The sequence below is a fragment of the Oryctolagus cuniculus genome, chromosome 6 (genome assembly GCF_964237555.1).
Source record: "Oryctolagus cuniculus chromosome 6, mOryCun1.1, whole genome shotgun sequence".
NCBI lineage: Eukaryota > Metazoa > Chordata > Mammalia > Lagomorpha > Leporidae > Oryctolagus > Oryctolagus cuniculus.
In genome coordinates, this window is record NC_091437.1 from 47039189 (window position 1) to 47064937 (window position 25749).

General features: G+C 42.6%; 1 protein-coding gene across 10 annotated transcripts in view; it reads right to left on the bottom strand.

The window, feature by feature from the left end:
• Positions 1–21249, bottom strand: part of PWWP2A (PWWP domain containing 2A) — a 52092-nt gene extending 30843 nt beyond the window's left edge. For 4 of the 10 annotated variants that reach the window (XR_516433.4, XR_516431.4, XR_516432.4 and 1 more), the window contains exon 1: positions 20561–21247. Coding sequence is in view for 3 of the 10 variants with exons in the window: in XM_017341232.3 (XP_017196721.3) it covers positions 20561–21144 (584 nt within the window). In the remaining 7 variants the exon portion in view is untranslated. Of the gene's footprint in view, positions 1–11983; positions 12057–19212; positions 19420–20560 lie in introns of those variants that run through there. The other 6 variants (XR_011389884.1, XM_070076392.1, XM_051843569.2 and 3 more) reach the window with 4 other exon arrangements.
• Positions 21250–25749: the final 4500 nt, after the last annotated feature.

Here is a 25749-nt window from a genome sequence, read left to right on the forward strand (position 1 = left end):
TTTTTTTTTCCTAGAGAACAAGTTAATGCTGTAAAACGAAGTTGAGAATACCTTTGTTAGGAAGAAATTTTGAGATTAGGTTCTGGCACTTGGAGACATCCCTAAACATATGAAATGAGAAAGACCCTATGTACACACACCACATACCTGATTCTAATGCCTAAATACTTTTCTTCCTAGTCTGTTACCTTGGCCACAAATTAACATTACAGCAAATATGTGTGAATGATGGAAGTCCACCTAACACAGGACAAGCTTGGGTCTGGGATAGACCAAGAAGGAAAAGACTCCCTCCTCACTGCAGACTTCCCAGAAAGTTACTTTTTATTCTAGCATCACATGTTAACTGTTTGCTTCCTAAATGCAAAGCACTATGATCATTTAACCTTTTGTCATTGAAGATGACAAAAGAGGAGATTTTTGTGTTTTACTATACAAAACATACTGTTGACTTATCTGAAGTGAGACCACTATTTGTATTAACACATTTTTCGAATTCATAGACCATTTCACCCCATTGACCAGTCACATTTCTGATAAGGGCATTTTCTTTGTTTAGCTATGCAAACAACTAAACCATCATTACCTTCATGTTTGAATAACCTTTCATAGCTATCTCCTATCAAATGTTTGTACCCTCAAAACTTCTATCCTGAATAACACTTCCTACCTTGAAGGATTCAAGTCAGAATTAACAGCTCAATAAAGTTTAGCCATCTCTCAGGCCTAAAATTCATTTAAGTAATCTGATTTTTCAGACAATTTATTAGAGGTTCACATCTAGATTTTTTTCTTTTCCCTCATAAGCATATAAAATACTCAACCATAAAATGTTTTTAATAACACTGAGAAGCACTTCATTGGGTAATGACAAATCCAAGTTATAAGCTACCAACAGAAGAAAAAAAAATATAAAGGAAGCCAAAACTGGTACTTTGGGTGGTAAATGGGAAAGCAAACTACTACTACTAAAAGGTCCTCTAAAGACCAGAAAAATAACTCAGAGGAAGAGGAGGATCATGTCCACTCCATCTCAGTAATGACATTATCACAACTACATGGAAAACACTTAATATCTAGAGGAGTGTTATCTGAATAAAGATGGAGATACTAGTTATAAAAACAACTTCCTCATCTGTTGCAGTCATTTGGGGAATGAACCACTGGATGCAAGATCTCTTTCTGTCACTCTTTCAAGTAAATGCAATCAATCTTTAAAAATATATAGGAACAAATATATAGGAACAAATTAAAATATATTAATAATTTTTCTTATGCTAAGTGTTTTTTAAAAAAGCTGATATTCTACTCATCAGCATTAAGTTCAGAAAACCTCAAAAAATTCATCTTTGATTTAGTATTATAATCATCTCATTCCGGTTTACAACAGTTTAACAGGGCACAACTAAATCTATTTACTTTCCGGCAATCTGTATTGCCAAGCTGAAACTGTAGGAGGAATTTTTTTTTTTTTTAAGATTTATTTTATTTATTTGAAAGACAGAATTACAGAGAGAACAAGAGGTCTTCCATCCGCCGATTCACTCCCCAAATGACCGAAACAGCCAGAACTGAGCTGATGCGAAGCCAGGAGCTTCTTCTGGGTCTCCGATGCGGGTGCAGGGACCCAAACACTTGGGAAATCTTCCACTGCTTTCCCAGGCAATCAGCAGAAAGCTGGATCAGAAGTGGAACAGCCAGGGTTTTGCTTCACTTCACTTCACTTCAGGCTAGGGCTTTTAACCCATTGCGCCCCAACACTGGCCCCAGAATTCTTTTTGAAATAGTATACAATAAAAATAAAAGGAATAAAAACCATAGATATGGCAAATTTCAAGCAGAAATTCTGAGAAATACAACGTTCAAAAAGAAAAATCCAGAAGGGTTAGTTGAGCTACATCTCCATACTGGTTGGACCAAACCTCCCTCCCAACCAATAGATAAAAGAAAACCCCTTTCCCCAGAATTCTCTTTTCATAATAAAAACAAAAAATATATGCAATTCAACATTATACCCAGATTTATTTTATGTTAAGCACATATATTTTTAGAAAATACCTCCCCTTACAGTTAGCAACAAATTAAATCATAGAAGAGGGGAAACTGAAGCAAGCTTATTTTGGCTCGCACTCATTACTTTGTGAGATTAGTATTATGTCCAAGTTTAACATCATGACAAAAAAAATAGCTAATGTCTCAGAAAAGTTTACAAATTATGTACATCTATTCCATTAAAAACGAATCATCATACAACCCAGCAATCCCTCAAAGAGATATCTGCAGGACCCTATTCATAGCAGCAATATTCACAAGAGCCACAAGGTGGAAGCAACCCAAGTATCCATCAGCAAATGAAAGGATAAACAAAATGTGATATGCATATACACTTAGACACACTCAGCGCAGTATTTTCCAGTCTAAGACAATCACATCACATACTACAACGTGGATGAATAGTCCTGAGAGCATCATGGTAGTATGAGTGCACTTACATAAGTAATCTAAATTACAGTAACCCCATCTAATCTGGTATTTCACTTAACAGTCCAAAAGTCTAAGCAAAGATCCAGAAATAATACCTAAGTTTTAAGTAAGTTTCATTAGAGTGTATTTCTATAATTGTTCTATTAGTTGTAAATCTCTTACTGTGCCTAATTATAAATGGGACTATTATAGGCATGAATATATAGGAAAAACCATAATATGTACAGAGAGTCTTCAACAACTTCCAGAAAGGGCAAGCACTTGGCCTGGCAGTTAAGCTGCCTGTTGTGATACCCATATCCCAAGTGTCTCAAAGAAAATACATGTGGGACTGGCACTGTGGTGTAGCAGGTTAAGCCTCAGCTTGCAATCTCATATGGGCGCTGCTAAGAGACCCAGTGGCTGTACTTTCAGTCCAGTTCCCTGCTAATGTGCCTAGGAAAGCAATGGAAGATGGCCCAAGTGCTTGGGCCTCTGCACCCAAGCAGGGGACCCAAAAGAAGCTCTCAGCTCCACACTTCAGCCTGACACAGCCCGGGCTATTGCTGACAGCTGGGGAGTGAACAGAAGATAGAAACTCTGTCTTTCCCTTTGTTTTTGTAACTCTGCCTCTCAACTAAACAAAAAACCCAAAACTTTAAAAAAAATGAAAATATTTTAAAGTTCATGAAAAATGAACACTATCAAAAAACTGTAACTGGATTTCCAAAGAAATTTTTTTTTTTTTGGACAGGCAGAGTGGACAGTGAGAGAGAAAGAGAGACAGAGAGAAAGGTCTTCCTTTGCCGTTGATTCACCCCCCAGTGGCTGCCACGGCCGGCACGCAGCTCAAGTCTTAGCCGTTCCATTTCTGATCCAGCTCTCTGCTATGGCCTAGGAAAGCAGAAGATGGCCCAAGTCCTTGAACCTCTGCACCCCTGTGGGAGATCCTGAAGAAGCTCTTGGCTTCAGATTGGCTCAGCTTCAGCAGTTGTGGCCATCTGGGGAGTGAACCAGCTGGAAGACCTAGCTCTCTCTCTTCTCTGCCTCTCCTTCTCTCTTTGTAACTCTGATCTTAAAAAAAAAAAAAAAAAAAAAGTAGCAAAACACTAAAAATTCAAGGCTCTAGATAAGCAGCTTACAAGAGGGACAGGCATTGTGATGCAGCATGTCAAGCTGACAGCTGGGACGCCAGCACAACCTACTGGAGTGTCTGGGATTGACTCCCACGTCTGCTTCCAATCCAGCTTGCTGCACATGCTGGGAGGCAGCAAATGATGGCCCAAATACTGGGCCCTTGACACCCACAGGGGAGACCCAGATAGAGCTGCTGGTTTCTGGCTTTAGTCTGACCCAAACCTGGCTATTGCGGGCCACTGGGAAATGAACCAATGGATGAAAGATCTTGGTCTGTTTGTCACTCTGCTTTTCAAATAAATAAAAATTTAAAAGCACAAGAGTTCTCTACATTTGAGATTATTTCAAAATAAAAAGATACTGTGCACTGAAGAATTCCCATGCTGGACCTCTGTCCTCAGGGAGTTGTATTATGAGAGTTAACAGTAAAATTTGTTCTCAAAGATTTATTTCATTTAGGGTATTAAGTGGAGGATATTCTTATGTCTCCTAAGTTTTTGTTATGCCCAAGTGTCTGACTCCATCGCTTGTTTTCTTCGGTGACTCTTTAATAAAACTCATCCTCAAAGACTTACTTTCTTTTAACGCATTAAGTGGAGAATAGTCTTATGTCTCATAAGTTATAGTTATGTCTAAGTGCTCGCAAAACATGTATCATTCTTGGGTGCTTCTTTAAAGTTAATTAAATTTCTAAAAAAAATAAGTGAAATTAACCTCGAGATGCAATGACTTTGAACAGCCCTTGTCTCAACTGTTGAACAATTTTTTTGTGTGTGCAAACTGTTGAATTCTTTACTTAGTATGCAGTTGGTCTTCTGTGTATTTGTATTAAGTTAACTGAAAATAGATCTTAGTGGAGAATGGGACTGGGAATGGGAGAGGGAGGAGGAGGGGTGGGAGTATGGGAGGAAGGGCGGATATGGTGAGAAGAATCACTATATCCTAAAGTTGTACTTTAAGTGCCTTGGTCAAGGCAAGACCCCACTTTCAATTCCAGCTTCTACTGATGAGCTCCCTGGGAGGTAAACAAGGATGACTCCAGTAACTGGGTTCCACCGGTATCAAAGAGCCATCATTGAGTTCTTAGCTCTTACCTTTGGCCTGACCCAGTCCCATCTGTTATAGGCATTTAGGGAATAAACCACTGTCTCTGTGCTTTTCAAATAAAAGAAATAAAAGTAAATGAATGTTGGTAAGGACTGAGACTTAAACAACCATTAAAATAAAGGTAGTGGCCAGCATGGTGTCATAGTGGGTAAAGCCACCATTTACAACACTGGATCCCATATGGGCACCAGTTTGAGTCCCAGCTGCTCCCCTTCTGACCCAGCTCCCTCCACATGTGCCTGGGAAAGCAGCAGAAGATGGCCCAAGTGTTTGGGCCCCTGCACCTATGTAGGACACCTGGAAGAAGACCTGGAAGAATTAACTCAGCTCCAGCCTTTGAGGCCATTTGGGGAGTGAACCAGCAGATGGAAGAGCTCTCTCTCTTTCTCTCCCTAACTCTGCTTTTCAAATAAATAAATAAATCTTAAAATAATAATAAAGGTAATTTGTTGAGTAAGAAGAAAGGAGGTCATGCTGGTGAAAGTGTATGAGGGGATAGGCCGGCGCCGCGGCTCACTAGGCTAATCCTCTGCCTTGCGGCGCCGGCACACCGGGTTCTAGTCCCGGTCAGGGCGCCGGATTCTGTCCCAGTTGCCCCTCTTCCAGGCCAGCTCTCTGCTGTGGCCAGGGAGTGCAGTGGAGGATGGCCCAAGGGCTTGGGCCCTGCACCCCATGGGAGACCAGGATAAGTACTTGGCTCCTGCCATTGGATCAGTGCAGTGCGCCGGCCACGGCGGCCATTGGAGGGTGAACCAACGGCAAAGGAAGACCTTTCTCTCTGTCTCTCTCTCTCTCTCACTGTCCACTCTGCCTGTCAAAGTTGTCAGGCCACCAAGACAAAAACTAGTGCTATGTAAATAACTAGTCTCTTAACAAGAGGTGGCTTTTGTACTCCAGTAATGTGACTGTAAAAGCTTAAACTCATCTATGCTAGTATGATTCCATCATTTAATAAGTACAAAAAAAGAGCACAAAATATCTTACTGGGTCCAGCATTGTGGTACAGTGGGTTAAGCTGCCATTGGTAACACCAGTATCTCCTCCCCTATCAGAGCACTGGTTCCAGTCTCAGTTGCTGTGCTTCCAATACACCTTCCAGGATTGCACTTGGGAAAACAGTACAAGATGGTCAAAGCGCTTGGGCCCTGCCACCCACATGGGGAACCCAGATGAAGCTCCTGGCTTTGGTCTGGCCCAGCCAGGACCATTGCAGTTATTTGGGGAATGAGCCAGCAGACCAAAGACCTCTTTCTCTGACTCTGCCTTTCAAAGAAGTAAAATAAGTCTTTTATCACTGTCCACTCTGTCAAAAAAAAAAAAAAAACCTTTCCCTTGCTTTGAAATGTGTCAATGTGTCATTCTCAAAGGTAAGCCCTTCAAAATTATGCTTAAAAGCATACAGAAGGCAGAATATAAGGACCAAATTTACCAATTAGACTATAACCTTCTCTTCAAGACAAAATTCATCGTTTTCCGACAAGAAATCCCCCTTGAAGTGCTGGCAGTAAGAAAACACTGAGAAAAACCCATACTTTCATTTTGCAAAAAACTCTTCCTATCTCATTCCCTACTAAAATGTAAATGTCATCTTTCTTTACTCAAACGGGGAAGTTATACTTTGCCAGTATTACTTAAGCATCTAGAGATCCTTTCAAAGCATTTTAAAGATACAGACTAGATCTACTGTACACCACAGTACAACAGGTTGAGTGGATATTCAAGAAAACTCACACTAAGTAACCACAAGAGACGTTATCACATTCATCCAGTTTTGCCACTTATTACCTATTTCACAAAATATTAACAGAGCACTTAGTAGATATTAGGTACTAAAAACACATTTAGTTAAATTCAATATTTAATCACCATAGCACTCCTATTAGTAAGGTACTATCCCTAGGTCCATTCTGTAGCTGAGAGAACTGAAGCACAGAGGTTGAGTGACCATCCCAAGATCACAGTTAGTAAGCTAGACAGCCAGGATATGAATCCAGGAAGTCAGCCCAGCCAGGATGCTGACTACAGCCTCCCCTCATCTCGACAAGTTACTTAACCTCTTCCCTTTCCACCTCTGCTTTTCTACTAACGGAAATAAGTTCACATGCTCTTTTCTGAATGCTGTGGAAACAGCTTTCAGAATATACAATTTTTCTGGTTTTCAGAAGATACTAAGCACCACATTATCAAGCCTATTAATATTTCAGCAGTGAAATCAAAGTACATTCACACTAACGGGGAAGGTTAAATAGAACAGCCTTATATCATTTCAGGTCAGGTTAAGTTTTATCACCAAAAAAACTCAGGTTTCAGAGCTTTTTGGATTCTTAATAGAATGGTCATCTCAATTAAGTAAGAACCTATTTAAGTACTTATCACAGTACACAGACTCTTGGGTCACTGCCACCCACATGGGAGACCTGATAAAAGTTCCTGGCTAGTGGCTTCAGCCTGGACCAGCCCTGGCTGTTGATGGCATTGGGGAATAAACCAGTGTATGGAAGATCTCTCTCCCTCTGTTACTCTGCTTCGGAAATAAATAAATCTCTTAAAAGAAAGAAAAAAAAAAAGAAATTCTATATAGAGTGCTTGGGTTTGAGTATCAGCTGTACTCCCAATTCCAGCTTCCTGCTAATGTGAATCCCAGGAATCTTTAGAAGCCAGTCCAAGTATTTGGGTCTCTGCCAAACACATGAGAGACCAACTGAGTTCCAGGCTCCTCGCACTGGCCTGGCCCAGCCCTGGCTATTACAGGGATTTGGGGAGTGAACAAGCAGATGGGAGTTACACTCCTCTAACCAATAGATTATAAAATGTTTAAAAAATCAATAAATGAATGGAGAAAAGGACTATATTAAAGATTCCAGAGAACACCTTTCTGACCACAAGAATTTTACTCACATGTGGGTATGTGCCATAGCAGTTAATACATTTCTTGGGACACCTATATCATATATTAGATACTTGTGTTCAAATCCCAGCTCTAGCTTCCTGATAATGCACACCCTAGGGAAGCAGAAGTGGTTGTTCAAGTACTTTGGTGACAACTGCCACCCACGTGGGAGATGAGGATTGAGTTCCTAGCTCCCAACTTCAGCCTGGCCCAACCCTGGATGTTGCAGACATTTGAGGAATGACTCAATGAATAGGAAATCTCCATCTCTCTTTCAAACAAATAAAACAAAATTGGGGAAAAATATTTTTCCTCAATCTTTTAAAATAGTTTATTCAAGTGTCTGGTAATAATATAGAATTAAAAAGGAAAGAACGTTCCAACATGGGAGCAGTCCACACAGCAGATTCACAGAATGACAATTGCTTTAAGTAATACTCTGACCTCTGAATCAGCCCTTAAGGCTTCCTGGTCTGGCTGAAAAGCCTGTGGGACCATTTTAGGAAAGCAAAGCCAAGACACTGCAGCAAAAAAATGTTCAACGTAAAGGTTCTCTGTGAGACCGCAGTGGAAAATGGCCATCAAAGAAGGATGTACTTTTCTCTACAGGGAGAGAACTTCCACTTTGCTTATGACCTTGTCTAAATACTGACAAAGTTTGTTGATTCAAAAGGCTTCCATTAGCCTAGGCAGCTCATGTCAATTGTTAAATTAACAACAGGAGTCACTGTGCACTAACTCCCCATGCAGGACCTCTGTCCTCAATGAGTTGTATTAGGAGAGTTAACTGTAAAACTAGTTCTCAGTTTTGTTTTTTGCATGCACGTGTGTGCAAAGTGTTGAAATCATTACCTAGTACAGAGATGTTCTTCTGTGTATGAAGTTAACTGAAAATGAACCTTGGGGGCCGGTGCTGTGGCATAACGGGTAAAGCTGCCGCCTGCAGTGCCAGCATCTAATACGGGCACAGGTTCCAGTTCTGGCTGCTCCACTTCTGATCCAGCTCTCTGCTATAGCCTGGGAAAGCAGCAGAAGATGGCTCAAGTCATTGAGCCCCTGCACCCACGAGGGAGACCCAGAAGAAGTTCCTGGCTTTGGATTGGCTCAGCTCTGGCCACTGGGGCCATTTGGGAAGTGAACCAGCAGATGGAAGACTTTCTCTAACTCTTCCTTTCAAATATAAGAAGTCTCTCCTGATTCAGCTTCTGCTTAATGCACCTGGGAGGCAGGAGATAATGGCCCACACCAGAGACTCAGATGCAGTTCCTGCCTCCTGACTTCAGCCTGGCCTAGCCATGGCTATTGTGGTCATTTGGGGACTGATCCAGCTAACAGAAGATCAATCTCTGTCAACCTACTGTCCATCACTCTACCTTTCAAATACATAAACCTTTCATAATTTTTTTCAAATTCAGTCATTTAGCATTTAGTGAACATTGATTTGTGCTGAATAAGCACTGAAGTTGACGATCTGTACCTCCTCTTACATACTTCACAACTGCTAGGATTAAGTCAACTAAGGCAAAACAGAATGTTATCTAATTTAAGACCCAGGTTCATATGACTATATGATGAATACTTCACCAAACAGAAGAACAATTAATATGTTTAAAGCAAATAGCTGTTCTGGGTGGGTGAGAAACAGAGAAGTCTATTATTTACAACAACCAGGTTAACTTCCCACCAAACCATAAATTAAATGGTAATGGTAAAATACAGTTAAGTGGGACTGGTCTTGTGGCATACTCTACCACGTTTAAGCCTCTACCTGCAGCATGGCATCCCATATGGCCGTTGGTTCAGTTCCTAGCCGCTCCACTTCTGATCCAGCTCTCTGCTAAGGTCCTGAGAATACAGTGGAGGACAGCCCAAGGGTTTGGGGCACTGCACATATGGGAGACCCAGAAAAAGCTAATGGCTTTGGCTCAGTCCAGCTCCAGCCATTGAGGCCACCTGGGGAGTGAACCAGTGGGTAGAAGACCTCTCTATCTCTATAACTCTGCCTCTCAAATAAATTAATCTTAGAAAAAAAAAATACATGTAAGTACTTTTTAATCAGAATGGGGATGTTTTCAAATCTTACAAAATTACCATTCAAAAGGGAATCTTGAATATATACCTGCCTTACCTCCCATGTATAACTTTAGGCTATTTACTTAATTTCCAAAACCAGTCCATGAAATGGGAATTAATAAAATCTATTTCACCGGACTTTCCAGAGTAAAATGAAACAATGTATACAAACTGCTTGACACAGGACCCAGCATTGAAATGGAAAAACACAGTAGCTATTATTAAATATAGAAAGTCAAGTCTGAAAACGTGCTGGACTGTGATCAGCAACACACTACCAACACTGTGGAGCTGAGCCTGGAGAAGCAAATTTATGTGAAAATGAGAAATGACCAAGAGTTTCAAGGCAGATTACATATTTACAATCAATATTTAAATATAATACTCTGGAGATGTGAAACAAACTACAACTACCACAGAAAGTGACGAACAAACATATGAGAAGATATAAATCAACAAAATGGAATATTGCAGGGTTCTTTGTCCAGGCAGATGGTTGTGTACTACTTGCCCCTACATTCACAATTGGTTGAAACAAAAAATTTATCTTGTACAGAAAATAGTAGACTTCCTATCTTATAAGATATTCAAAAGAAAAATTTGCACACAACTTGATACTTTAAAATGACACAAGGTTTCTTCTCCTGAAATGTTGACTTGCAGATAATTTAGAACTGCTTAATCTAAATGGCAGTTTTATTTTTCCCAAGCCCTTCTAATAATTGTGGTTACCAAGATGCAGAAAAAAAGCTTGGCAATTCTTAATAGAAACAGAGAGAAGGTAAAACTAAGTATTATAAGCTTTAAAAGGCTAAAAAAAAAATAGTAACTTGACTATATAAAATTGTTTCAAATGCAAAGAGATGAAATTTATGGACTATGTAAACTTGCAGTGCACAAAAAAAATTAAACTATTTGCAAGCTTAATTTTCAATTCTACAATAAGGATCTAAACCTACTACCCAAGCTGCCCATGCTCCATGCATTGTTTAGTCTGTGATTAGATCCTATTCTAAAACTTCCCAATTCTGGTTTAAGAAATTTATCATTTGGGGTGTGCCATTTTGGCTGAGCCGTTTAGGCCACTGGTTGGCTTAGAGTGCCAGTTCATGTCTCAGTACCTCAGCTTCTGGTGAGGCTTCCTGCTAATGCACCCTGGAAAGCAGCAGATTGTAGTATTTGAGCTCCTGCCACTCCTACATGGGAGATCCAGATAGAATTCCAGGCTCCTCTTTGGCCTGATCCAGGCCCAGCTGTTGCAGGCACATAGGGAGTAAACCAGTCAATCAAAGATATTTCTCTCTCTCTCAGCATTCAACACATATTAAAAAAAAATTTTTTTTAATTTATCATTCTCCTTTTCTCTATCTAAAAATCAGCTGTCTCCAAAAGTGATGCAAAAATCAAAAGCATTAGAATCACTGTGTTTAAAATGTAAATGGGGTAGGGCTCAGAAATCTATGAACATGTTTTGAAAACCATCACTCTAAAGTAATTAGCCAAAGCATTCTACATCAAATCTACCCAGAATGTAATTCAGCCTCCACTTACTTTAAGATCTGCCACTATAGCAAGCTTGTTTTCTACCAGTTAGTTATTTCTGAATTTAGGGATTTAAGAAGAACTGGGACAATAAATACTGAGAAAAAAATTACCCATTTTGTAGGCACAAATTACTAATAACATTTTTCATTTTTTATCAAATATGCATCAAACCGGGCCATAAGCACATAATATACAAACTTTTTAATTACTCCCATAGAAAAGCTGATCTTAAGAACAGATTTAGTTTCTTGAAAGCTTTACTTTATAACAGCACAGTGACTCAAGTCTTATTGACATAAAAGATTGCAAATTAACCTTATCAGAAACCCCAAGACCAATAAAACTTGCCAGGCATAGTTTTTGCATAGCACCTAGTTACCTAGTATCTAAAACCTACTTATAAAGTGTTATTTAACACCATGTTACAGAATCCTTTACACTCAAACCAGGTTTTTATGCCCATAAACTAATCACTTCCAAAAGGGTAAATGCAAGGTTAGTGAAAGATGGATGAAACAGTTACTCTCAACACAGTATAGAGGGTAAGCTTCAGCTGTCTGGGTCAGAAAGTGACTGGTACTTGCTTCCTTGCTATTTTACTGTAGGAACCTTTTTGATTAACATCTTGGGCTATAAGCAGAATAATCACCAGAAAATATTTGTTCTAAATATGTACAACTCAACACAATCATTCAAGCATACTACTGTATGAATGCCTAAATTCTCAACCTGTATGCTTTAGTATGAGCTACTGATACCACTACTCACTGCTTCACCAGAATGGCTGTATTTTTTTCCCACCAAAAGTAGAGCTATTGCACCATACGTTTCATGGTCTCTGTAAAGAAAAGAAATCATTGTCTTGGTTTATATTTCCTTAAAAAATTTTCTACAAATTGTTTTAAACACTTAGTGAAATATGAAGTTTTCAAAGGAAATCATCTCAATTCTTAATTTAACGATCCCCCCAATATACATACAAAATACAATTTTGTAAAAAGGTCAATCTGGAAATACAGCTAGCTCCACCTTTTAGTATGCATGTATCACAAAATTAAAAAGCATCTTAGGTATAACCTTTAACTTTATGATTCCTTAATTCAGGTCAAGTCAAAAGAAATGGATTCAGAACAATTTTTAGGATTTCAAAATATAACTACTTTTGAAAAAGTTTGAAAAATCACTCTGCACAGGGAGAAATAATTGATCTCCAGCAAATACTGTCCCTTCAGGTATGGATTGAGAAGACTTAGAACCACCTTTTTAGTAGCTTGGGCTGATGGATCTTGCCCTTTGTAAACCATCTTGACTCGTTACATTTTTCTGTGGTTGGAAATACCAAGGATGGAGGTGCGTTTAAGCAAGAGGTCTAAATGTTTGTTAGCAGGTAAGATATCCATAATCATTTCTACTAACCCAAAACAAGGGAAGAGAGGCTTTCAAAAGAAGACCTGAGAGGACTGCAGTTGCTGAACCTTCAGTTGGCTCCTAAGGAAAAAGAACTATTTTAAGACACGGAAATGCACCCAAGGGGATGGAACTGGGGGGAAAAATATCCAGAATATAGAAAATTCTATGAAACAAAATCCAAGATTTTTAACAAATAAATTGTAAGGGAATAAAAGTAATAGCCAAACAATAGATGAAAGGAGAGTTAAGAACAATCAGGGGTGGGCATTGTGGCACACTAGTTAAGCCACAACTTGGGACACCTGAATCTCACAGCACAGTACCTGGTTCAAGTCCTAGCTCCTTTGCTTCCAATCCAGCTTCCTGCTAATGTACACCCAGAGAGGCAGCAGGTCATGTCTTAAGTACCTGGGTCCCTGCCACACATGTAGCAGACCCAGACTCAGTTTCAGGCTACTGGTTTCAGCCTGGCCCAGGCTTACCTGTTGCAGGTATTTGGTGAATGAACCAGTACAGGGAAGGTATCTCTATCTTTGTCACTCTGCTTCTCAAATAGATAAAATTTTTAAAAGATAAATCAACCAACTGCATTGCATGAACTTTATCAAGATCCTAATTTTAACAAAGTTTAAGTCTTGAGGTATTCATTTTTAGACAGTTTGTTATGTTTTAACACTGACTAGATGTCTTAGATGAAAGAACTGTTCCTACTATTTTAGGTGTGAAACACAAGTATAGATATAGTTTAAGTACTTATCTTTTTAGAAGTCTATACTGAAATATTTATAGGTAAAGTGATATGCCAAGGGCCAGCACTGTGGCCTAGCGGGTACAGCAACCACCTGTAGTGCCAGCATCCCATTTGGGTGCCAGTTTGAGTTCCAGCTGCTCCACTTCCAATCCACCTCTCTGCTATGGCCTGAGAAAGCAGCAGATGATGGCCCAAGTGCTTGGGCCCCTATACCCACGTGGGAGGCCCAGAGGAAGCTCCTGGCTCCAGCCATTGCGGCCATTTGGGGAGTGAACCAGCTGATGAAAGACCGACCTCTCTCTCTCTGTAATTCTGCCTTTGAAGTAAAATAAATCTTTAAAAAAAAAGTGATATGCCTTTGAAGTAAAATAAATCTTTAAAAAAAAAGTGATATGCCAAGGAATTATTCAAAATAATCTAATGGAGGCAGTTATATGATGTAATACATTTGGCTAACAGTTGACAGATTTTGAAAAGAGCCAAAACAGGGGCCAGCACTCCACACTGCCATCCCATATGGGTGCAGGTTTGAGTCCCAGCTGCTCCATTTCCAATCCAGCTTCCTGCTAATGTGCCTGAAAAAGCAGCAGAAAATGGCCCAAGGGTTTGGGCCCCTGCACCCATGTTGGAGACCTGAGAGAAGTTCCTGGCTTCAGACTGGCTCAGGTCCAGCCACTGCAGCCATTTAGGGTGTGAATCAACAGATGCAATCTATCTCCTTCTCCCTCTGTAACACTGGCTTTCAAACAAAATCTTTAAACAAAAAATAAAAACAGCCAATATACTCATCCATGTTCATTTTCCATTACATATTCAACAAAAATATTGTACAACCACTGATTTATTACTGTCTATAACAATCAGTAAGACAGCTTAGCAACCTGAAGGAATGCTGGTTATTACGTAAAAACTACAAAAGCATAGGACAGGCATGGTGGCACAGTGGGTTAAGCCACTACCTGGGACACCTGCATGTCATACCAAAGTGCCTGTTTGCAGATCTCTGCTAATGCATCCTGGGAGCCACTGGATCAAGTGCTCAAGCACCTGTCACTCATGTGGGAGGCCTAAATGGAGTTTCAGACTCCTGGCTTCAGGCTGGCCCAGGCCTGGCTCTTGTAGGCAATGGAAGCTCATTCGTGCTCTCTCTGCCTTTAATGTAGATGAAAATAGTAATAAACATTTTCTTAAAAATTACAAAAACTTAAGATAAAAGAATAAATAGGAAAACCTCAACTAAATCTGTGAGGTTGATTATCAAAGAATAGGAAAACCTCAACTGAATTTGTAAGGCTGATTCTTCTCATATTAGACAATTGTCACTAGGCACTCTTATGAGCTGGAGTAAGCATATAAACTAGAAAAGAGGTGGATGTAAAAATGTAGGATCAAGAAAATACAAGCTTCACCTAAAAGTACTCAGTTTCAAACAAATGCTATGCTAAACAAAATATACTCAAAAGATAAAGTACCAGTGCCGGCACTGAAGCATAGCAGGTAAAGCCATTGCCTCCAATACCAGCATCCCATATGGACACTGGTCTGTGTCCCAGCTGCTCACAACTTCCAATACAGCTCCCTGCTAATGGCCTAAGAAAAGCAGAGGAAGATGGCCCAAGTGTTTGGGACCCTGCCCACATGGGAGACCTAGAAGTTTCTTTCTCCAGGCTTCAGGTTGGCTCTACCCTGGCTGTTGTGGCCACCAGGGGAGTGAACCAGCATTCGCAATACCTATCTCTGACTTTCCCTAACTCTGACTTTCAAATAAATAAATCTTTATGAAAAAAAAAAATTCCTCATTTTTAAAGAGACTCTATCATTTATGAGCCAATGCAAGCTTCTTCTACAAAGGTAGTACAGTAAAACCAGGATGGTACAGATCAAGCCACTTGATCACTCTATTCACTTTACATATACAGTGTAGTCTAAGGACAAGAATATATCTGAAAACTACACAGTCATTCTGGTTGCTGTGCAAACATCAGAGTGCACTTACACAAACTAAGATGGCTATAACATCATTAGGCAATACAATCTCAGAGGACCACCAATCATCCGTGCAGTCCACAGCACATGACTATATACAGACCCAGGCATGGTCTGATCCTTGTTTGTGTTAAAGTGAACTGCCCAAAGCCAAATGTATTAAATTCCTAAGACCTAGTGAAGGGGCCCGCACTGTGGCGTAGCGGGTAAAGCCGCTGCCTGCAATGCTGGCATTCCATATAGGCGCCAGTTCGAATCTTTACTCCTCCACTTTTGATACACCTCTCTCCTATGCTCTAGGAAAGCAGTACAAGATGGCCCATGTCTTTGAGCCCCTGAACCCTTGTGGGAGACCCAGAAGTTGTTCCTGGCTTCGGACCAGCACAGTTCGAGTCATTGTGGCCAACTGGGGAATGAATCAGTGAATGGACAACCTCTCTGCCTCTGCTTCTCTGTAACTCTGCCTTTCAAATAACTCTTAAAAAAAAAAAAAAAAAAAAAGACCTAGTGAAAATAGGGGCACAATAATTAGCTTAAAGTGTCAAAAGGGAGTACTCAGAGTCTGAGTAACCCAATACTCTGTTCTAGTCAATAATCTAATACTCGGGGCAAGCATTTGGCACAGCAGGTAAGTCTACTTGGGTCACCCTTACCCCTACCATAATGCCCAGGTTTGAATCCCACCTTCACTTCCAATCCAGCTTTTTACTAATGTGCGCCCTGGGAGGCAGCTATGATGACTCAAGTACTTGGGTCCCTGCTACTCAAACACAGGAGACTCAAACTGAGTCCTGTAGTTCCTGGCTTCAGCCTGGCCTAGCGCCTGCTCTTATGGGTATTTGGGAAATTAACCAGTGGACTGAAGATCTGTCTCTACCTTATCAAATAAATGAAAATTTTAAAAAGGGGCAGCATTGTGATATAGCAAGTAAAGCCACCACCTGTGAAGCCAGCATCCCATTTGGGCACCAGTTCGTGTCCCAGCTGATCCACGAATATCCTGTTAATGGCTTGGGAAAAGCAGCCAAAGATGGCCCAAGTGTCTGGCCACTGCTATCCATGTGGGAGACCTGGAGGAAGCTCCTGGCTGCTGGCATTGACCTGGTCTAGCCCAGGCCATTGGGGCCATTTGAGGCATCAACCAGCAGTTGAAAGGTCTTTCTCTCTACCTCTTTCAAATAATCTTTTTTTTTAATTTTTAAATCATCTATTTAATCCCACTTCCATTTCTTTCTTGATTTACATGTTCCCTGCTCCTTTTTTCCAAAAAAAAAAAAAAAAAAAAAAAAAATTTGCCTCACAAATGTGTTATTCAGAGCTGGTGCTGCTGCACAGAAGCTTAAGCCTCTGCCTGCTGTTCCAGTATCTGACCTGGGCGCCAGTTCGAGTGCGGCTGCACCACTTCCAATCCAGCTTCCTGCTAAGGCACCTGAGAAAAGCAGAAGATGGCCCAAGTGCTTGGGCCCCTGCCCACATGGCAGACCCAAATTAAATTCCTGGCTTTGGCCTGGCCCAGCCCTGGCACCTCAGCCATTGCAGCTATCTGGGGTATGAACCAGTGGATGGAAGACTGGCATCTCTCTCTGTATCGCTGTTTTCAAATAAATAAATCTTTTAAAAAAGTGTTCAACACAGAAGTGAAAAATTTCAATGCTTACAGAAGTAGCCTGTTAATCATCCACACACATATACTAATTCCTATACTTTAGGAACCCACACAATGGACATTTCTGATTTCAAAAGGCATTTCTGTACTATCAATAATGTCAGAACTAGCTCCTTTTACAGTGTTATGAAAAGCATAACATTGACACATTTTCCCAAATGTTAATTTTTTCCTGACCATCTCACTAGAAAAGCAACAACCAGAACTAGAGTTTACTGTCTTCCCTAATATTCAGCTAAGGAAATGGGGGTTCTCAGGACCGAAGTTTCAATATTAACTAAAAAAACTGCTGGTGGTATGTTACTTAAAAACTTGGCTTGGGGGCCTGGCACTGTGGTGTAGTAGGCTAAGCCTCCTGCAGTACCAGCAGTCCCAGCTGCTCCACTTCCCATCCAGCTCTCTGCTATGGCCTGGGAAAGCAGCAAAAAAAGGCCCAAGTGCTTGGGCCCCTCCACCCACATGGGAGATCCAGAAGAAGCTCTCGGCTTCAGATCAGCCCAGCTCCAGCCATTGCAGACAGTTGGGAAATGAACCAGTCTCTCCCCTCTTCTGTCTGTATCTCTGCCTCTCAAATAAATAAAATCTTAAAAAAAAAAAAAAAGCTCAACTTGGGACACACTTGCATCCCCTGAGTGTGAGGATTTGCATTCTGGTTCTGCTTCCAAACCCAAATTCCTGCTAAGGTGCACCCTGGGAGGCAGCAGGTGATGGCTCCAGTACTGGGGTCCCTTTCACCTATGTGTAAAACCCAGAGCGAGTTCCTGGTTCCTGGCTTCAGCTTGGCGCAGCCCAAATTAGGGGAGTGAAACAGCAACAGAAAGATCCGTGCCTCTCTCCCTCCTCTTTCTCCCCACCGTCTCTGCCTTTCAAATAAGTAAAATTTTTTTAAAATTTGCTTGAGGGCAGGCTTAGCAGCTAAGATGCTCATGTCCCATTTCAAAGCACCAGGGTTCCGTACCCAGCTCTAGCTCCTGACTCCAGCCTCCTGCTCACACAGACCTCAGCATGGCACAGCTCCAGTAACTGGTTTTCTGCCACCCACATGCGAGAACTGGGTTGAGTTCCTGGCTCCCAGATTCAACCCATCCCGGTACAGGCCCTTGATGGCATCTGGGGAGTGAACTACTTCTCTCTTCCTTTATGCCTTTAAAAAAAAAAAAAAAAAAAATCTGCTCGACTCCAACATACAAATCCTTTGTATTAACCTATATAGGTATAGAAATCAAGGTAAGTACTAAATTTCGAAAACACGAAATTCTTTACTTTCTACTTAAAAAATTGCTAGCTCAACTATCTTTTTAAAATCAAAGTAAAAAACCCATAGGTTTTAGAATTAAATCATCCTACATTTGAATCCTGACTTGGCCACTTACAATCTAGCCAAATGGCAAAATTAAATGAACCTCAATTTCCTCCTATATACAAGAAAAACATCAACACAGTTATAAAGACTGTTGTGACACAATGCTTGATGCTTTATAGGCACTCAATAAGAAGCTCTTGTTAATTTTATCTAGAGGTTTCATTCAGGAACCAATTCAAATAGGATATAAATTACTTTTAAAGTAACTGATGAGTACCTTATAGTGGTGGCCTTGGTAGAATCTATAAAAAGTATGTCCTAGATCCACCCCTTAACCCTAGAACCGAACATGAAAGGACTCAATCAAGCTATGTACAGATAACAAAATATATTGGTAGGTCCACTTTTCCACATTATATTGAATTACAAATAAGAGAAATATAGCTAATCATTGGTCCACTAACAATTCCTTGAATAGCTAAATGTTAAAACCATGATGTTTTACTCCCATACCATTTCTATGGCTGTTATCTCCCATACACTAGGCTTCTAGAGTAGGACGTACACCTCAAACATTTTATACCCAGAACCTAGGAGGAAGCCTTATACACAGATGTAGTTGGCAAATATACATTAATTAAAAGTTGATAGGACTTCTTTACAAGCTTTTTATGAAAATGGGATTCCTTCATTTCAAAACATTCAAATGCACATGGTTCATACTAAGAATAGCTCCTTCGACAAAAGCAAAGTGCTGTTTCTAGGAACTGTTAGCAAAACTGACCAAAGCGCGAACTTGCAATACTCTGCCAAAGAAAATCTTAAAATTAAACCCTCCAAACAGGAGACCACTATCCATCCCATTTCCAAAAACAACTTACCTTCTTGCACCTTCCTTTTGCAGATTTGAAATCCAGATTCTCCTACAGTCACTGGCATTCTCTTCTGTTTGATCCAATAGCACACACTACTGAAGGCCTTGCTCTATTAAATACAGCAAGAGAAAGCATACTCGTCTTACTCTGCTTTCTAACTACTAAAACAAAAGAGCTAAAGTTCCGATGCAAAAAAAAAAAAAAAAAAAAAAACACCAAACTTGAAATTAAACAACACAGAGTAACTATATAAGCTCCCATCTTTTCCCCCAGGCACCATTCTTCAATATGAATTTTAAATGGCTTTTTCCTGAATGGCAAAAGATTGTAACTCAACGGGAGGTGGGGAGTTAAGAGCAAAACATACTAATAAGCCACTTCCAAACAGGTGAGATATTATCAGCATGTGTGCTGTTGCAGGAAACAGAATGGAGAGCCGTGAATGGGAGCCTCTGCACTTCATATCTGCAAAAGAAGAAAATAAAAATGTTAACTCCAGACTTAGAACAGATTATCTTCTCCACCTATTTAAAGCAGTGTCTGTAACATTTTAAACCAAATGATGAAAATATACTGAGGACAGAGGTTTGTGGGTGAACTCAACCTTCTCTGCCCTTAACACATAAACGCTATCTACAGTAATCATTTCAAGGCTTTTATGCATACGACCTTGACAGTAAAGTTTATACGCGTGTGATCCCTTCTTTCGACTTCTCTTAAAACTACCATTAAAATGAGAAAAACGTTTCCCTACTGAAACAGTTAACTAAGGGCAATCACTTCTGACAGTAAAGAGGGCAGTCAAAAGCTGCATTTTAACAAACGCTCTTCCACCTGTAAGGCGTTCGGGAAAACCTTTTAGGAACCTCAAGGCACACACCCCCTCCCTCCAACCAAGCTAAAGTTAAAGGCTAAGGGAGGCCAAATCGACAAGTGGCCTCACAAGCTATCTCCCCCCGCCCAGCACCCTGCTCTCTGCAAAAAAAAACAAAAAGAAAAAAAAGCAAAGAGGAAAGAAAGAAATCTGCGTTTTGCATTAGCCCACCCGCCTCAACATGGGGGAGCCGGGATGAAGCCGCAGGAGCCCGAGGGTGGGAGGAGAGATCCGCAAGTCCATCAGCACCGCGCTAATCCCCCCACAATCGGCAGCACACCTGCCCCGGCTGGTGCCCACCTGGGGCAGGCGCCGCCCTCTCCCGGGCTCGAGCGCCTGCCCCACTCAGGGCGCGCGCCACGCGCCGAGCAGGACCCGAGGACCGCGGGGCGCCGGAGCCCGGGGTGCAGGGGCTGCCTAGGCTGGCTCCCTCCCTGGGGACCCGGGCGCCCCGGGGGGTGTTGGGGGCGGGCGCGGTACCTTTTGGACAGATCCATGAGGACCCCTGAGAAGAGCTTCTCCCCGAGGCGGAACGACACGACGAGCGCGTCCTCAATGATGTGGTCCAGCGTGACCCGCACCTCTGAGCCCGGGATCAGTTGCGACACCGCGGAGTCCCCGCCCGCCGGCGGCACGAGCGCCGGGGCTGCGGGCTGGGGCAGCGGCGTCTCCTCGCTCTCCTCCGGAGCCGGGGGCTGCTCGGGCGGCGGTGCAGGGGAGGGAGGAAGGTCGGGTCCTTCCTGAGGAGCAACTGCCGCCGGCTCCGAAACTCGGACGGGCAGCTTCTCCTCAGCCTCGAGCTCCGGCCCCGCTGCCTCCGGGCTGCGGGCGAGCTCCCCTGGCGGCGGCGGTGGCGGCGGGAGCGGCGGGTCGTCGGCCTGAGGAGCTGACTGTTGCCCGTCTGCCTCGCCGTCCGGCACAGACGCTTCAGTGGCCGTGACCGGGAGGGGGTCAGTGCCGGCCTCGCTGCCGGGGATGGGCTCCATCTCCGGCTCGGCCTCGCCGGCGCCCCCCTCCCCGGGGGACGCTGCAGTCGCTGCCGCCTCTGCAGCCACAGCCGCCATTTTCTTCCTGGCTTCTCCCTCCTCCAACTCCGGTTGCAGCTGCGGCGGCGGCGGCGGCGGCGGCGGCGGCAGCAACGCTGCTTGGTTCCCTGGGCCTTCCCCTCCCTCCCGCGAACACTTTTGTCCCGCCCTTTCCCTGATGCTCGTTATTGGCACCGCGCCATTGGTTCCATCCTACCACCCTCCAACACTTTTGATAGTCCATTGGTCAGCACGGGACGTCTATCGGCTATTCAGTCCCGCCTTCCCACACAGAACAGCAACTTCTCATTGGCCAGATGACTTGTCAACTGTCGAAGCTAAGAGGAGGACTGACGGGGTGGGCCCCGAGGGGGCGGGGGAAGTCACACAAGCGTAGTCCTAGACTTATCATCTCTTTCTATTGGCTGGAAGAAAAAATGAAGTTTTACGGTTGGCCTAAGCTCCTGCCCATTATGAGCCAGGTCTTCAGAGGTGGTAGAAAGGAAAGAATCACGTGGCGAACCAGTTCTTTCAAAGGCAACCGAGGGGAGGAGTAATAAGAGAATGCGGGAGGGAAACCGCTTCCCAAGTATCCGTGCGCAGAAATCCTTAGAATAAATGTTATTTCTAAGCGCAGACCTACTTGCGGCCTAGCGTGGGCACAAGCATGTTTGAGAAAGACAACTAAAGTTTGAAAAATAATTCTACACGCACTTTCTGAACAAACACTATGCTACTCACTGTCCTGGGTGCTGGGGATGGAATGATGTGCAGACGTTCTCCATAGCCTCATGGCAGCAATCCAGTCTCCACCTGAGTGTTTTCCTCGAGTCCTCCCTACTTTCTAGGAACCTACTAATTTCAGAGAAGGGAAATGCTGATGAAGGAGCAGAGACATCATACACACTATTAAGCCGATGAATGTTTAAGAGAGCAAACCTGGGACAGGGCTGGACTGCTGTGAGAACAGTGCTGCTTCTCTACACACCCACTGCAGAGCGGGCACACCTGTTTACCTGCTTGAGCCTTTTTCTTTCATGGCTTCTCCTGAAGGCCAGCAGTCTTAGCAGGTTAACCTCACACCTGGGACACTGGTATCCCTGACTGGTCTGCTCCCTATCAGGCTTCCTACTAATGTCCTAGAAAGGCCATGGAAGATGGCCCCAGCGCTTGGGCCTAAGATGGAGTTCCTGGCTCCTGGTTTTGGCCTGGGCCAGCCCTGCTGTTGTGGGCGTTTAGGGAGTGAACTAGCAGAAGGAAGACATTCATTCATTCGCTCCCTCACTCCTTCTCTCTCCCTCTCTCCCTCTCTTTGACATTCTGCTTTTTGAATAAATAAACCTTCAAAAAACCAAACGGGTCTCTCTTCAGTGTCTTGATGCCCTAGCTTCCCTACTCTCACTTGAAATCTCTTGGTTTGTTATGTCTGGGACAATCTACTGAGCCCATTTCTTTCAAACTGCACCTCAGGGTCAATTTTCTGAGACATAGATTATGAACACTGAGAATGCCTACAGGAGAAAGGGAAGAAAAATGCGAACATTGAAGGAAGTAAAAAATGAATTCTAAAGAATAATTACAGCTACCATTTTTAAGAGTTATTTGCAGATTTATTTATTTGAAAGGCAGAGTGACAAGAGAGGGAAAGGCTAACAGAAAGAGAACTTTGATCTGCTGGTTCACTCCCCAGAGGCCTGTAACAATGAGAGCTGGGTGGGGACCACATTGCTGCATATTGTGTAAAGCTGCTGCTTGGAATGATGGCATCCCTCGTCCGAGTGCCTGTTTCCGTCCCAGACACCCTGCTTCCAATTCAGCTTCCTAATTATGCGCCAGTGAAGGATGGCCCAAGGATGGGTCCCCACCACCCAAGTTGAAGATCCGGATTGAGTTCTGGGCTCCTTTCTTTGGCCTGGCCTCGTCTTGACTGTTCTGGGCATCTGAGGAGTGAACTCTAAACGGAAGATCTCAGATCTCTCACCCTGCGCCGCTCCCCCACCCCCTAGCTTTCCAAAAAATAAATAAATCTTTAAACATACACACGCAATCCAGACTGGGGCTAAGCCAAAGCCAGGAGCCAGGAACTCCATCTGGGTCTCCCCCATAGTTGGCAGTACTTGCGCCATCCTCTGCTGCCTCCTAATGCATTAGCAGAAAGCTCTATCAGAAGTAGAGGTAACACGTCGGAGACCCAGAAGAAGCTCCTGGCTCCTGGCTTCAGATAGGCGCAGCTCTGGCCATTGGGGAGTGAACCAGCAGATGGAAGACCTCTCTCTCTCTCTCTCTCTCTCTCTCTGCCTCTCCTCTCTCTGTAACTCTGACTTTCAAAGAAAGAAAGAACAACCAGATCCCAGGCACTCCAAAATGGAATGTGGGCATTCCAAGCAGCATCCTTACCCACTGTGCCACAACACCAACCCCAAAGAACATATTCTTGTTTGCCATGAATCAGGCATAGTACAAACCCTATAATATATCCCATTTAATCCTTGTAGTAAGTTGAGGAATTTTATTATACCCACTTTATAGACTAAAACATTGAGGCAAAAAGAGGGTGCCCACAGTCACACATATAGCAAGTTGCATAGTCAGAATTCAAGTTTTACAAGAAAAATACTGAAAATGGCAATAAGCAAATATCACCATATGCTGTGCCTATTTCAAGCCAAGTGGCTATTGGAAAAGGGCAGTAGGAGACCCCATTCAGGGCAGCTGCAGGATATTGCTTCAAAACATCAGAAGAAAAGGAACATACTTAGTGTCCACTCTGTTCCAGAGATTTTCCCATGAGCTCTCACTTAGACTCTTGTGAGTTAAATCTTCTCTTTTATAGATGAGGAAAATGAACCTTAGCCAGGCTAAAGAACGTAATGGTCACAAGCTAATTAACAGCAGATTCTATCTGATCCAAGTCCTTCCAAGTGCACAATTCTGCACTCATTTATTTATTCATTCAACAAATGATTATCCCCTACAGGCTATATGCCTACAGTAAGCAGATACAGGTCCTGCCTTGCATGGTTTTCACAATGACACTTGTTTCTAGTTTATCAAGATCAATTAATTGAACATAATATATAGTCTATGAAACTCCTAGACTCTGAGTGCCCATATGGTATAATCTCTCACAGAGAGAAAACCATTTTGGGGCCCTGGGACCCAATTACCTCTTGTAGTAATTTATTATAAGATGCTGCAGTGAATAATATAAATTTCCAATTTATAGCAGATTTGATTTACCGAGCCATCCTCCTAAACCACCAATTTCATCCTGCAGCTCAAGAACCTCCTCTGGCTGCTCAGGTTCACATCAGGTGTACCATCTTCTGCTTGGTTTTCAAGGTCCTCTCCATGGTCTCACCCTATCTTTCCAGGTCTGTTTTCCACTACGCTTCAAGTACCCTAATACTGGGGAGATCTGATGATGTATCCTTTCTCCATTTATTCATCCCTTCATTCAACAAACATTGAAGATCTGTTATGTGTTAGTTACTGAGCTACATGGGCAGAGGCATACAATAAAGAAGATTTAGCAACTACACTCCAAGGGCCTCTTACTGTAGTTGTAGAGTTAAAAAATAAGCAAAGAATAAAACAAGAACATAACAGATTGTGACAATGCCATAAGAAAGATCAGAGAGAGGGGCCCATGCTGTGGCGTATCCAGTAAAGCCGCGGCCTTCAGTGCCAGCATCCCATATGGGCACCGGTTTCAGTCCCAGCTGCTCCACTTCCAATCCAGCTCTCTGCTATGGCCTGGGAAAGCAGTAGAAGATGCCCCAAGTCCTTGGGCTCCTGTACTCACATGGGAGACCTGGAGGAAGCTCCTGGCTCCTGGCTTCAGATGGGCACAGCTCTGGCCATTTGCAGCCATCTGGGGAGTGAACCAGTGGATGGAAGATGTCTCTCTCTCTCTCTCTCTCTCTCTCTGCCTCTCCTTCTCTCTGTGTAACTCTTTCAAGTAAATAAATAAATCTTAAAAAAAAATAAAAGAAAGAAAGAAAGATCAGGGAGAAGTAAGAGAGAGTAGCTGGGGGAGAGACACCTTAGATAAGGTGATTACAAAAGGGCCTCTCTAAGTACAGGACATTGACATCGGTGTTGAACACTTGGGTCAAAAGAAACAGCAATTGCTTAAAGTTGTGAGACAAAAGAGGGCTTCTATTCCAGAATCAGAAGAAAGACAAGTGTTGCAGAAGAGGAATGAGCAAGAAGATGAGTAGGTAAGATGAGGTCAGAAAGGAAAACATACCTTATGTTCCACGGATGCAAACACAGGAAAGCCAAGAGCTCCAAGAGCTCTAGAGGGCAACCTGGCGCATACGTTTGCTGTTGTATCCTAGTCACTTTCGCATTCAGCATCCTCCTGACCTGAAGTTGGTATAGAGGAAGCCCTTGATATTTGTGTAATAGAGAATCACATGGTATTTGTGATTGGCTGGATGGATGATGGGTTGTTTGGGTGGTTGATGGACTGCATGGATAACTGGAAGAGTAGCCAGATGGCTAGTTGGATAGACTGATGGTTGGATAGACAGATGACTGAGTGGGATAAGGAATATAGTGGATGCTCAAGCAGAGCCTCCCTCTCACCAGCAGACTTGGATCTCAAGCTTTCCAGGCTATATGGTTTGATAGAAGTGA